Source organism: Condylura cristata, unplaced genomic scaffold (genome assembly GCF_000260355.1).
Source record: "Condylura cristata isolate star-nosed mole 26May11 unplaced genomic scaffold, ConCri1.0 scaffold00009, whole genome shotgun sequence".
NCBI classification, from domain to species: Eukaryota; Metazoa; Chordata; class Mammalia; order Eulipotyphla; family Talpidae; genus Condylura; species Condylura cristata.
The window spans coordinates 13623250-13637081 of record NW_004567110.1 but is presented as its reverse complement, the minus strand read 5'-3'; the positions used below and the strand labels follow the sequence as shown (position 1 = coordinate 13637081).

Here is a 13832-nt window from a genome sequence, read left to right as displayed (position 1 = left end):
AAACACACTGCTGAAGGGAGCAGCAGGCGTGCCAGGAGAGGTCTGCCACGCCATGTGGATCACCTCCCTGGCCAGGGATCGAACTCATGCTGCAGTGGCTGTGGGTCACCTCACAGTGCTGAGCTTTTAACTCCTTGCACTACCAGGGAGGGCCTGATCATTTGTTATAGCGGCCACAAGGAACTAATACTCTCATCAGTAGAAGGCACACAGAACATTAATGGTCCCCTCTCAATTGTTAATCAACAGAATTCATTTTGTCACTTAGTGTCTTCATGTGACATGCAGAACTCTCCCTCTGTAGAGACTGTGAACCCACATTGGCTCACATAACTGTTACACCTGGATTAGCCCATCATCTTCCTTTAAAGACAAACTGTTAAGTGAATTGGAGCAAAGAAAAAGTAATATTGTGTGCATCATAGAGGAAAAATATGTACAGCATGACAGAATGGTGGCCCCAATATTTTCTCAGAATTTCACAGTAAATCTGTACTTAGTTCTAGCAATGTTTATTTTGGGTGGTTGCAAGAAAGAACCACCGAAGGTAAAGTAACTGTCATTTAAAAACCTCAAAGCACATAAAAGTGGAGACTGCATGGGGGCTACATTTAATTTTATAAAGACTTCTGTGTTAACACATTTACACTTTTTTTGGACTGTTATTAGTAGCCAGCCATGTTTGGAAGTAGAGAACATTTTTCTTACTGCTGTTTTCAGCATCTTCATAATAGATCATAAAATTTTAACATTTTAGACATATTAGATTTGAAGCAAGAGAAGAAGAATCATCAAGCATATCCTGCATTAATTTTCTCTCCAGTTTTAATTTCTCTTACTTACAGAGCATTTGGGCAATCCATTTAACTGAAAAGTTACAGATAAAAAGCTAAGATTTTTTTGTTGTTGTTTTGACTTTTTTAAGGTCACTTGGAAAAATAAGCCAAACACTTCTCTGCTATTTAAAGGCCTTTTGCATAATAAATATAATAGGCGGTTCCATATTTGAGCACACTGAACCCCCTTTGAAGGGGGTAACAGTCTGTGCTGGCCACTCCATCACAATCAGTATGAGATTTTTGGTTGTAAGTAAGGGAAATTTTCTCTGGTCAAGAAATATATTTACTGGTAGCTTATGAAATAGGTCATATAATTAAAGTAAAAGTTACATAACTAAGCTTTGCAAAGGCTAGGAATCTGCGAGCACCCTGGATGTAGTTTCTAGGAACGGGTGGCCTTTTTTTAGGGCATGTCATGGAAATGAATCAACGAGAGCCTTTTTCCATCTTTCCATCACTGGACACAAATTTCAGATTCTTCAGAGAGGCTGTCTGCCCTGGCTGAGTCATTTTCCCATCGCCTAGCCAGGGCAGGGTGGCTAATTGATGGTGCAGCCAAGACCCCATGCAGTGGGGAGGGAGTGTCTTTCCTTGGAAGAAAACCAGGGTGCAGCTAGGGAAGGGAGAGGAGAGGGTGTTATTACGGGCAGTGTAGAACTGAAGATGTTCATTTTTTCATAGGTAGTCAGATTATGAAGTAAACTTTCCTAAAAAAACTGAATAGCGAGACTTCAGTGGACTGGCATGAATTATCTATGAGAACTGATTTCTACAGAAGGATTGCAATGAAAAGCTTGAGGGTTTGTTTTCAGGGGAAAAAAAAAGTAACTATAATTAAGTAAACATCAAAATCACCAGGCATTCTGTAGGGAAGGAGGAGGGGGAGGACCAGGACAGGGGTGGGAAGAGCAGAAGGGACTATGGTGATGGTGCACCGGGGAATGGGTGGTAGGAATTTCACGGGGAAACCGGTACAAAAATGGTACAAAAATGAATTAAAAAAAATTTTTTTAAATGCTTCACTGTAAAGAAAATCTTCCCTTTCAAAAAAAAACCACCACATGACAAAACAAAAGTACCCCTACACTTGCAGTAACAAGCACAGCATTGCCGTAGAGGGAAGACAACAAGGGCCACAGCTCAGTCTTCCTCTCAAACCCCAGGAGATGGATTGTGCATGTTTGCAAATGTTACTCTTAACCTTGCCTTGCAAAGGAAGCCCCACTTCCTTTGATTTTTGTCTTTTAAAAAGGTTAAGATTTTAACTGACACATTAACTTTCGAGTCAAGTTCATGCAAGCCTTTGCAAGAAGTCTGTGTATGGAAGCAACTCCTTTGTGCTTGCAAAAAGAAAAATCCTGGATCTGGAATGAAATATGCACACATTTTTGTTCCATGAGATAAGTGCAATTATGTCTACACTGCACTTACATTGTTTCTGTCAATCTTGCTGCCCTTTCTTTGGCATGAGTCCTGGGGTCTTCTACACAGGGAAGAAAAGAGCTAACTTTGAAGTCCAGAACTGTGACCTCATGCCTCTTTCTTAACTAGCGTTTCTTTTCAGTGTTCCTCACGCCCACCTCCAAAAGACAAAAGTCTTTTTTTTTTTAAAGATTAGTTTATTTATGCATACAGAACTGGGGTACAGGCCAGAGGTATGAGGGGGGCGATGAGAGGATTCACCAGACAGAGCCGGGAGCAGAACAGGCAGATCTACTGAAATACACTGCTGGGGGGAGCAGCGGGCGGGTCAGGAGTGGTCTGCTGTGCCATGTGTGGATTGAACTCCCTGTGAAGCAGCTGAGGTGAGCTTCATGGTGTTACACCTTAACCCATTGCGTCACCAGGGAGGGCCCTCAAATGTGTTTTTTTTTTTTTTTGAGTCAAATGCTTTTTTAAATGAAGATCTTACTACTCTAAGATGTCTGTAAACAGCCTTCTCAATTTAACATATCGCAAAAAAAAAAAAAAAGTACTGCACTACTAGAGAGAAAATCTGAAGGCATCAGGGGTCCTACTGGAACAGATTATAAAAGTTCACATGTTCTAACTAGAAACACTTATTCTGGTAACATACATTTTGCAAGATTGACTTCAATTATTTGATTGAACTAGAGGATTAAATTCTAAACCTAACTCCTAGTCTCTGGCCAGTATTGTGTCACAAATGCTAATCAATAAAGGAGCATGTGTTGGGTCTGTGTTATTTTGCAAGGTAAACTCATGAATGGGGTTGGAGAAAGCTTTTATTTTGAGATTGACAAAGTGTCATGTGTTTTGAGGACATTACTTTGCCTTTTCAATTTAACAGTGGGAAGCTTATCTGTCTCTATATTTAAACAATTTCTGTGTTTTCCTTTTCAGTGGCTCCACCCACACGCTTAAGATACAATGTGTTATCTCACGACAGTATACAGATTTCATGGAAGGCTCCAAGAGGGAAATTTGGTGGATACAAGCTTCTTGTGACTCCAACTTCAGGTAAAAGTAATCAGCTGTATTATCTAGAGTTTTAGCAACCACTTATGAGAAGGGCTTCATTCTGCCTTCTCATAGCAGGTGGCATGATGAGAACAGCATCCCATTTTACACTTAACATTATTAACTTCATCAGAATATGATGAAAATGTAGTTTCACGTGTGCTATGCTTGATTAATTCAGCACGTTACAGATGCTTTTTTTCTGTAAGAGAGACAGACATTTTAATTAATTTTTCTTTTCTCAGAGGGAATCACTGTCTGAAATTAGAGGTGAAAAGTATATTAGTAATTTTGCACAGAAGTGGCGAATTTAATCAACAGCATTCTCATGGAAGCCTTAGATAGCATCCTAATTTGCTGAAGAAATAATAGGGCTTTGAAATTTTTTCATGAACCAGACTTTTAGGTAATCAGGCAATGAGAGGTTCCATCATCATCCTGAGCCAGAGATAGTAAGATTCAGGATAATTAAATTGCTTAATGCTTGAGGGATCCTTTGACTCATGTTAGAGGTACCATAGAAAAAATTCCAGCATAGACGATTACATTCAGTCCCCCCTTAACTTTCTTTTCCTTTTTAACTGGAATACTTTCGCTGAAGAATGTATCTGATGTTGAGAGTTTACTGTCTTCTAATCTTGTGCGTGGTTTGTTTTAGAGTATCAAACAATGGTGTGCTATGGTGAAAAATTTTTGTGAATGTGCTTTTATCTAATTGAGTAACTCTTTGTTTTCTAATACAAATAGTACACCTGAAAATGCAAATGAAAACTGTGTATTACAATTAAATGCCAAGTATAGATATACCCTGATGTAAATATTTTAATATCTTCACTTCTTAAAATCTTAATTACTGGTCAACAAATTGTTTAATGCATAGTTAACTTATTTCCTACAACTGATTTATCTTTCTGCTTTATTCTAGGTGGGAAAACCAATCAATTAAACCTCCAGAACACTGCAACTAAAGCAATTATTCAAGGTCTTATGCCAGACCAGAATTACACAGTTCAAATTATTGCATATAACAAAGACAAAGAAAGCAAGCCTGCACAAGGTCAATTCAGAAGTAAGTATTTACAGATCTTACTGTGCCATTATAGGACTCAGTCCCAGCTCTGAGTTTGACCCCGTGGTAAAGACTTAACATGTCACAATCTTAGATTCTTTAGTTTTAGAGGCTTTAAAAGGCATTTAGTACAATCTTCCATGAGTTATCTTAAGTTCTAAAATATTTCTACTCTTCCCTTCACTGGCTCTTATTTATTCTTTGAGTTTTACTTTTCAAAGGCTCTTCCTCACCCTTTCCCGTGAGCCCTATCCAGACTTCTTATCAACCCAGCGCTTAATAGATGCTCAGTTAAAACTTATGAAATGACCCAACTGATGATGCCTGCATGTCTATAGCAAGTGCCAGTCCAGCTTGTATGAAGACAATTTATACAGCAAGGAATTTAATTCTTCCCCCAAATTAATTAGTGATGTTTATTATCAGCCACGTTCCATGACAGACTTATGAACTAATACAACATGATGTGTGTGTGTGTTTGTGTGTGTGTGTGTGTGTGAAAGAAAGAGAAAGGGTGAGAGAGAGGGTTAAATTCAGGACTTGGGAAGGGAGGTGTTCTCTCTCTCCCAATAATGCAATAATGGACTGGGAGAGAAGGAATGGGAGGTGGTTTTTATTTTTGCCATCCTCAAACAGTAATTTGGCTAAGCAAAGAGAGGGTACAATAGACAGATATTGTAAGTGAGGAGAAAGTCTGAAGGCCGCCCACCTATGCAAGCTTTTCCTTAGGTTGAGTTTAAAAGTTGTTTACACAGGCCTTGATTATTCGTTCAGAAGATAGTCATTCATTCATTTTTTCCCCTATTTAATAAATATGCATTGCATATATTAGAGCCCTATTCTAAACACTGGGAGGGAATATGTCACTTTCCTGCCCCTATAGTTCTTAATTTCTAATTACTTGTGACTGTACCAATTCCCTCTTCCTGGAGGTGGCCTTTCTTTTGCAGAATATAAGCAGTTTGAGGCCTTTTCCTATGTTGGGTGGGGCTGAGGAAGTAGATCTGGAAATTATCCACAGCAGGGTGAGAACTGAAATTATAGGTGGGTTGTACAGATAGATGCAAGGTACATTTAGAATCCCAATCACATTCCAGGAATGGAAGCTGAGAAAAGATCCAAAAAATAAGAACAATGAAATACTCAGAGGAATACGAAAAAACTCAGAGGAATCCCTTTGTCAAAACTGGAAAGGAAAAGAATTTAACAAAAGGGGTGTTCCAAAGTAGCCATGGATCACGAAGTCAGAGAGGGAGGTTGGAAAAAAAAGGGAATTTAGAAAAGTAGAAAGCCAGCGGGGGTGGAAGAATCACAGCATCTTGTATTTGTTATTATTGTTTTTAATCATGGAATTTGATCTCTGGGTACAAGAAAGCCAAGGAAGGTTTCTGAGGAAAGGAATAATAGAATTAATGTAACTCGACCTTGGCAGATGGCAAGTCTCACATCCTTTCAGCAAAGGATGGAAGCCAGTGGAAAGAAGGGGAGGTTGTGATAAAGACAGAATTAAAGGAAAAACATCTTAGAGAAGGCGGGAAGGATGGTTCAAAGAAAAATTTGCTTCCCCTCAATAGTCCATCCTTGTTGGTCTCTGTGAAGTGAATGGAGACATTAAATGAAATCTCCTGTCACAAGATCACTTCTGCTTTTTTAAGATATTTTTATTTGTGCATAGACCTTTGTTTCTTGGCAGTGAGCTCAACTGACTCAACATGGAATGAGATGCCAGGCTATTGCAGCAGAAGCTGCAGTGGTGTTTGGAGAAGACAATTCCGTAGAATGCAAAGCAAATGGTGTAGAATGTATTACATGAACATATTTCAGGATCCAGGGACACTCTGGATCCCTCCATAATGGATGTGGCAAGGAAACAGCGATGGATATTAGTAGAGAAACTTAGAAGTTTGGGAGGAAATTATTATGAGCTTGGCTGACTTCTATGACATATAAAAGCAATTCCAAATAAGGATATTTGTGATTAAGATCTTTCTAGAACAGGGTCATCTCATATCTTCAAGTCTCTAGGGTTGCTCAAAGCCCTGAAGAAATAGCCTGAATTCTGAATGCACTTGGTTTTATGAACTATGTTTTAATTACATAGTATCTAGTCTTTTGTTCTCTCATGTATGAATGGGAATTGCTACCCCCAGTTTGTGGCAGGCATAAGGATTATATTTATTTGACATATCGACCTATAGTAAATGTTTGATTGAAGTAATTCCTTAACTATTTCCCACAGTTTTCCATAAAAGGGAAAAACATAAACATTTCCAATTTGAGGGAATACGATTCTACCATGGAGTTCATTTCTACTTAATCTTTTCAATACTTGTCTGATTTTAGTAAAGCATGTGGAAAATTTTCTTTTCGACTTTAATATACATGTTAATATGTACATTGCTGTATTTCTGCTTTTCTTACAGTTAAGGATTTAGAAAAAAGAAAGGATGCAAAACCCAGAGTTAAGGTTGTGGACAAAGGAAATGGCAATAAATCGTCTTCAGAAGGTCAGTTTTTTTAAAAAAAAAATATACTCTCCTACAATCAAGATATGAGGACATTCTAGCAAAATTGTTTTCTACTGAAATACTGATGAAAATCTGTTCATTTCTTTCCATGTCTATGGCCAACATTCAGGTTAGATGTCCTTTTACTGGTATATAATGTTAGCTGCCTGAATTCAAAGCCCATCATTGCCACTGAATTCAAAGCCCATCATTGCAGCTTATCCAAATTTCTTTGTCTCTATTTCTTCATCTATAAAAGGTGGTTAATGGCATTTACTTCATAGAGTTTGGGGGGATAAAATGTGTTGATATATTTAAAACTCTGAGACTATTACCTATCATTGAATAATGTTACCTTGTATTGGTTGTTTACTTCTTTTAAATTGTTATGATGATAATTTATAATTACATTATCCTAAGGCATAGATGATCATAATTAAGAAAAATGAAAATAAATCATAACTGAATAACTCATTTCCATGCCAATAAGCATTTAGATGCTCTCTAGTTTCCACTCTTGCAAACATGCTGCAGAACCTACTTCTAAATGTGGAATTACATTTTTTATAGAGTATAGCAAATTGATTCTTTTTACAATAATTGATATTTCTGCCAATAATGTGTGACTGTGCTTATTTCCATTTATTTTTTTCAATGTTTCACATTTTTTAAAGAATTTATTTTTATTTTTACTTATTTATGCATACAAGAACTGGGGTGTAGTCCAGAGGTGTGGGGTGAGGGTGAGAGGACTCACAACTGAGTAGGGAGCAGAACAGGCAGATCTCCAGAAATACACTGCTGAGGGGAGCAGCAGGCAAGACAGGAGAGTTCTGTTGTGCCATATGGATCAGCTTCCAGGCCAGGGATTGAACTCATGTTGCAGTGGCTGATGATAGCTTAATAGTTCTGAGATTTTTAACCCCTGAGCCACCAGACAGGCCCCTGTTTTAAGATGCTTTTGACAGTGACAAAGACTAGGGTTCAGGTAAAAAGGAGGTGTGTGGAGGAAAAGTGACCTCCTCTCAGGTGGGGCTTTCCATGAAGTGTGTGCCTGGGCATTGAAGGCTTTGAGGGTACTGGATGTGTGGAAGAATTGTCTTCAAAAGTTAAGTTGTGTGTTAACATACATTTGAAGATGTGTGACCTTAAACCCCTAAAACATGCACAGGGTCATCAACCAGAATTACCTCAATAAATGTAACATTAAAAAAAAATAAGTGAGGGCCCTCCCTGGTGGTGCAGCAGGTTAAAGCACAGCACTAAGAAGCTAAAGCCACTTCAGCATGAGTTCGATCCTTGCCCCAGAGGTGACCCACATGGTGCAGCAGACCTCTCCTGGCCCGCTGCTCCCCTCAGCAGTGTACTTCATCGATCTGCCTGTTCTGCTCCCCACTCTGTCCCTGGTGAATCCTCTCACCCTCCGCATCTCCGGCCTGTGCCCCAGTTTTGTATGAATAAATAAATCTTTTTTTTTTTAAAGTGAGTTCCAAGCAGTGGTACCAATGCAGACTGGAATTAGGGTTCCCAGGAGGTCATAGTGGAGCATTAATGGGGTCTTGGGGGGCAACTGAGGCGAACCACTAGCTAGAGCCCCTCTTCCAAGAGGTGTCAGTCCTACCAGTCATGTCAAACCAAGCTGCTCTTGTTTCCTGTGCAATGTACACATTTTTCTTTTTTTGGTACAAGAGTCTACATTGATGGTGGCTTAGATAGAATCAGACATATTTCACATATTTTAGAACTTTAGTGTAAATGCAAAGTACCAAGATCCTTAGCAGAAGTTACTGTGCTATTAAATAGTTACTTTGTCTTCAGTCTACTGTACATATTTCTTCAATAATCCAAAACAAACTCCCAAACAAAAGTGGTATTTGCCTTTGGGCATAATATTGGCATATTTGCATCAATGACTATTTCTCTTTTGTTGACCAAACAGTTCCAGTTATTTTTGGTGTTTTGCACAAGAATGCAAAACCTGCTTGCAAAAGATTATGAGACAGATAGAAAAAGTAGCATAAGGTCTATTATATTTTTCTTAATGGTTTTTTTGTTTTGTTTTGTTTTACAAGTTCAACAACATTTTAAAAAAATAATAGTTAATTTTTACATTATTTTGTGCATTTTTCCATTTCAGTCATAATCCCTGTGGGCTTCTCATCACCACTCGTAATATTTTTTCAATTAAGATCTCTGTCCCTCTTTTTGCCATTCATTGCATTATTTTTTTAAAAAAACTTCTCTTTCATGAGAACATAAGAGGAGAATCCCAGTCTTCTCAGTTTATGACAAACTCTGGCCCATATGCCAAGTCCTCAAGCCTCTGTCTGATTTCTAAGTAAGATCTTATTAAAACACAGCCATGCTCATTCTTTTGCATATCATCTCTAGCTATTCTACCACCATATCAGAGCAGAGCAGACGCAATACAGATCGTTGGGCTGCAAAAATGACTTCTTTCTTCACCTCTGCCTTGTTCTCATTATGCCTGTAATTGTTATTATCTGGGTAGTTGGCATGTTGTACCAGCAACAACACTAGGTGGACTAGAAAATCTCTGCTCATCGGCCCAGGGAGAATCTGAGGGAGCCCCTCTGCTTATATCTGTGCCCTGAGAGGGGGCAGTGGTCCCCTTAGGAGTCATAATCATGGGCCAGTGTCCATTATGGATTAGGCATTCGAATGTATGCTCTTCAAATGCACTAGGGTGCTTCCATTCATTGCCAACCTATGAAGAAGATAGTGGAGGCTTTTTATACCCCTGAGGGCTGATCAGCATTTCTTTCACTGGCAGAGATCTCACTATTTTCCAAGTCAGTGGTCTTTGGGCACCTTGACTGCAAGAGGGGCTTTCTTGATCTCAGCTGCAGTCTGCTTCCTGCGAGCACACATAACATCTGAACCCTCCTTCGTCTGGTAGCCTTGAAGACAGCTGTCATGCCTCCCTCGTCCCTCTTCAGTTTAAGAAAGAGAAGTGTGATCAAAGTGGTCTTCGGGTATTGCCAGTACCTGCTAAGATACAGGGCTTCGACTGACGGCTGAAATGTTGTTTTGGCTGTGTCACAGAGATCTGACTTCACATGCCTGCAAGTTGTCATGTTATGCATCTGAGGTTGGCTACAGGACAAACCAGTGGATTTGATTACATGTTATCTTTAATTACAAAGCTCAGGAGTCCTTCCTTCCTCTCTCATTCCCTCCTTTCTTTCTTTCCTCCCTCCCTCCCTCCTTCCTTACTTCCCTCCCTCTCTTCCCTCCCCCCTCCTTCCTTCCAGATATTTCTCTTCTGTCATAGGAGCTTATTGGCACAATACATAAATGGTTCGGCTTCTGGAGTGAGTCCTGAATTTGAATTGCAGCTTTCCCACATGCTCAGCAAATGATGAGGGGCAGTTTATTTAACCTTTGTTGTTCCTTAACCTTTCTTTTGTAAAGTGAGGAGGAAAAAAAAAAACTACCTTCTTGGATTGATAAGTTTAATTGGAAGAGATACATACAAAATGTCTGACAGAGAAGTCACTAAATGACAGGTCTCCTTATTGTAAAGAGGAAAAAAGTAATGAAAAGTACCTTCCACAGTCAAGAAGTAAACTACTGTTACTGTATATATAGCTATATTACTGCTTTATAATATTATATATATATATATATATAATGATATAATATATAACATTATACTAACAAAGTTATGGAAACCGCCTAAGTACCTATAACATATTAATAATATATTTAGCTACTGTGCCAATAAACTCCTGTCACAGAAGAGAAATATTTGGATAACTTCATAGTGCTGTGCTTTAATCCGTTGTACCACCAGGGAGGGTCCAGAGAAATATCTGGAAGGAAGAAAGGGAAAAAGGAAGGGAAGGAAGCACTGCCAAGCTCTGTAATTAAAGACAGCATGTAATACAGCAATAACAAATTTTTTATACACACACAATATACATATTATATGTATAATATAGAACATATACATTATAGCCTCCCTGGGATTGTGGAGGCTAAGAACTCCAACATCTGCAGCAGCAAGCCAGTGAGACAGTGGTTACAGATCCTGTCCAAGGGCTGAGAACCAGGAGTGATGAAGATGGAAGTTCCAATCAGAGAACTGGCAGACTTGAGACTCAGCATTTCAGTAGGAAGCTGAAGGCAGGAAGAGACTGGTGTTCCAACTCAAAGAGGAGTGAAGAGCAGTTCTATCTTCCTCAGACCTGCAGCAGGCAGTTGAGTGTACAGATTCGGACGCTAACCTTCTCCAGAAACACCCTCGCAGGCACGCTCAGGATAATGTTTGGCCCAATGTCTGGTCAGAGTTGACACAAAATTAGCCATCACACTGTAAAGTGTAACTCTAGGAGGTTAAGTGAGGAAAAGTGAAGCATAATAAGTGATAATAAGCATGCTAAGAGTGGTGGGATTTCTGCTTCAGATAGAGTCATCTCAAGGTCAAAGTTATAGGTCTTCTCCATGACTGGACAAAACAGTAGCAAGCTCCCTGTGACATGTGGACTCCAGATATAACTGAAATGAGACCTTGCTCCACATGTTCTAGAAAGACAACTTATGACATTGTCCCAGGTGACAAGGACACTCCCTGATGCGTTATCTGAGGATACCTCAGCAGTGACAGCACGATCTACTGAAAGAGCCCATGGAGCAAAAATTTAGAAGAACTAGCATCCAGCCCTTTCTCTGTCGGTTGCAGCTTCTGCTCAGTACCCACTGATCCTCTCTCTTGTCTCTCTGAATCTCAATTTTATTTCTGAAAAACGAGAACAAATAATGACTCCTCATGGGAATGGTTTAAGAATCAGAATGTGCAATGTATTGAAAACCCTTGAGAACTTTTGAGCTCTTGGCAAATGGAAAATTACAACTCTTTTAAAAGATGTATTTTTAGTGATATGGCCAAGGTCAAGGTCGAAAGCCAACTTTCAGTACTTCTGCACCAAATTTTTAGCAGTTTTGTTTTGCTCTTGGTTTGGAAGCTTGAACGTTACCTCACAGAGGACTTAAGTGAAAAAGTGTTTTGTGGCCACAGTTTCCCTTTTGAATAACCTGGCTAGATATTTTGCTAATGGCATAGAGAAAAAATAATTCAAAGCCACTAACTAAATCATGGCCCAGACTTGAGATCATCATGAGATCTTCTAGCCACTTATTAAAATAATGAGAGTAAAATAGTATTGGCTTCTCTTCCATCCAGGTTAGCCTCCGCACATTGGGAAAATGTCTTAGGAAGACAGGTAAACCTGATCCAACTGTCATCCACTTTTGCAATGTAGTGTTGTGCAAGAGAGAAAAGACCATATTGCATTGAGCTGTCATTAGGGCGCATCTTTCTTTTTTTGAGATTTATTTATTTATACAGACAGAACTGGGGTACAGGCCAGAAGTGCAGTGGTGGTGAGAGGCTTCACCAGAGACAGAGTGGGGAGCAGAACAGAGCAGGCAGACTGACGAAGTACACCGCTGAGAGGAACGAGCGAGTCAGGAGAGGTCTGCTGTGCCATGTGGGGCACCTCCCTGGCCGGGATCAGACGTGCTGAAGCATTGGCTAGCTTTGTAGTGATGCACTTCAACCAATCATGCCACCAGGGAGGGCCCCCACATTTTTCTAGTGCCCTGCTAGAGATGGGAATGATATGAACAGAAGAATTATTTTTATTGAGGCGACATTGGTTTACAACACTGAATGTGACTCAGAGGCATGGGGTCATGCCTCCTCAACACACATCCTCACACCACATCCACCACCAAGGCAGCCTTAGACCTGTGTCTCTCCCCTTCCCCTCTCCTTCAGCCTTGGTTCCACAGTTTTCTATAGTTCTACTGGTTTGGTTTTAACTGATCCTTTGTTTTATTTCTCTATATTTCATATATAAGTGAAACCATCCAGTATTTTTCTCCTTTTATCTCGACTTATTTCACTTAGCATAATCCCCTGCAGTTTCATCTGTGTTGACACAAATGGCAAACGTTCATTTAATGGATAAGTATTATGCATCATATTATCATTCCATCGTGTATGTACCACATCTTTTTTATCCATTTCTCCATCCATGGGCACTTTGGCTGGGTCCATAACTTGATTATTGTAAATAATGCTTCAGTGAACATAAGAATGCATCTATCCCTTCAAGTTAGTTGTTTTAATGTTTTTCACATAGACACCTAGAGATTGAGATAACATTTGACTCAAAAATCCCATTTTAACATTGCCTCTAGTTTCATTTAGTTCATTCAAGTCATTTTGATCAGTAGCCATAAAATTCACATATAACAGCTCCAAAGTAAGATAAACTCAAGAGGTTGTAAATGAAAAGATTAATAAATTTAATGATATTAAATATTTTTATGTTGTTCATGGAAAAAAAAAACAAACCTGATGAAAACACCAGTTTTCACGGTTCTCTTTTAAATAAACAGAGAAATTGTTCCTTTTCTATGACCCTACCCACATTTATCCAAATAATTGTTCAAAAAGTAAAATAATATTCCCAATAATTTTGGGGGAAAGAAAATGCTCTTCATTTGAGGTAAGTTTCCTTATCACAACTGTGAGAAATGGGTTCTTAAAGCTATACATGACTTCATTTTTCCTTGATTATTTCTAAAATACAAATTAATTTCTATCCTATAACTTCCTTCAGGATACTGTTTTAGCATAGTGGGGCTGGAGGGACTTTGTATTTGGTTATTAAAGAAAGATAAATTGGATCAGGAAAAAAGTAGTAATTGTAATAAAGTAAAAAAGAACATCAACTAACAACTATAACCCAGAGACATTCTACTGGGGAGGAGAGGGGACAAGATTAAATGGGGGTGTGAAGAGCACTTGGGACTTTGGTGATGGCACATGGGGGAAGTGGTGGTGGGAAGTCCATGGGGATTACAACTGAGATGAAAAAAAGGAAGAATGGTGTTTATATATAT

At 39.0% G+C, this 13832-nt stretch overlaps 1 protein-coding gene across 3 annotated transcripts in view; it reads left to right on the top strand.

The window, feature by feature from the left end:
- Nucleotides 1-13832, top strand: part of COL14A1 (collagen, type XIV, alpha 1) — a 154082-nt gene that overhangs the window by 17013 nt on the left and 123237 nt on the right. For all 3 annotated transcript variants that reach the window (XM_012723034.1, XM_012723033.1, XM_012723035.1), the window contains exons 3-5: nucleotides 3204-3320; nucleotides 4246-4389; nucleotides 6813-6896. In XM_012723034.1, coding sequence (XP_012578488.1) covers nucleotides 3204-3320; nucleotides 4246-4389; nucleotides 6813-6896 — 345 coding nt within the window. The remainder of the gene's footprint in view (nucleotides 1-3203; nucleotides 3321-4245; nucleotides 4390-6812; nucleotides 6897-13832) is intronic.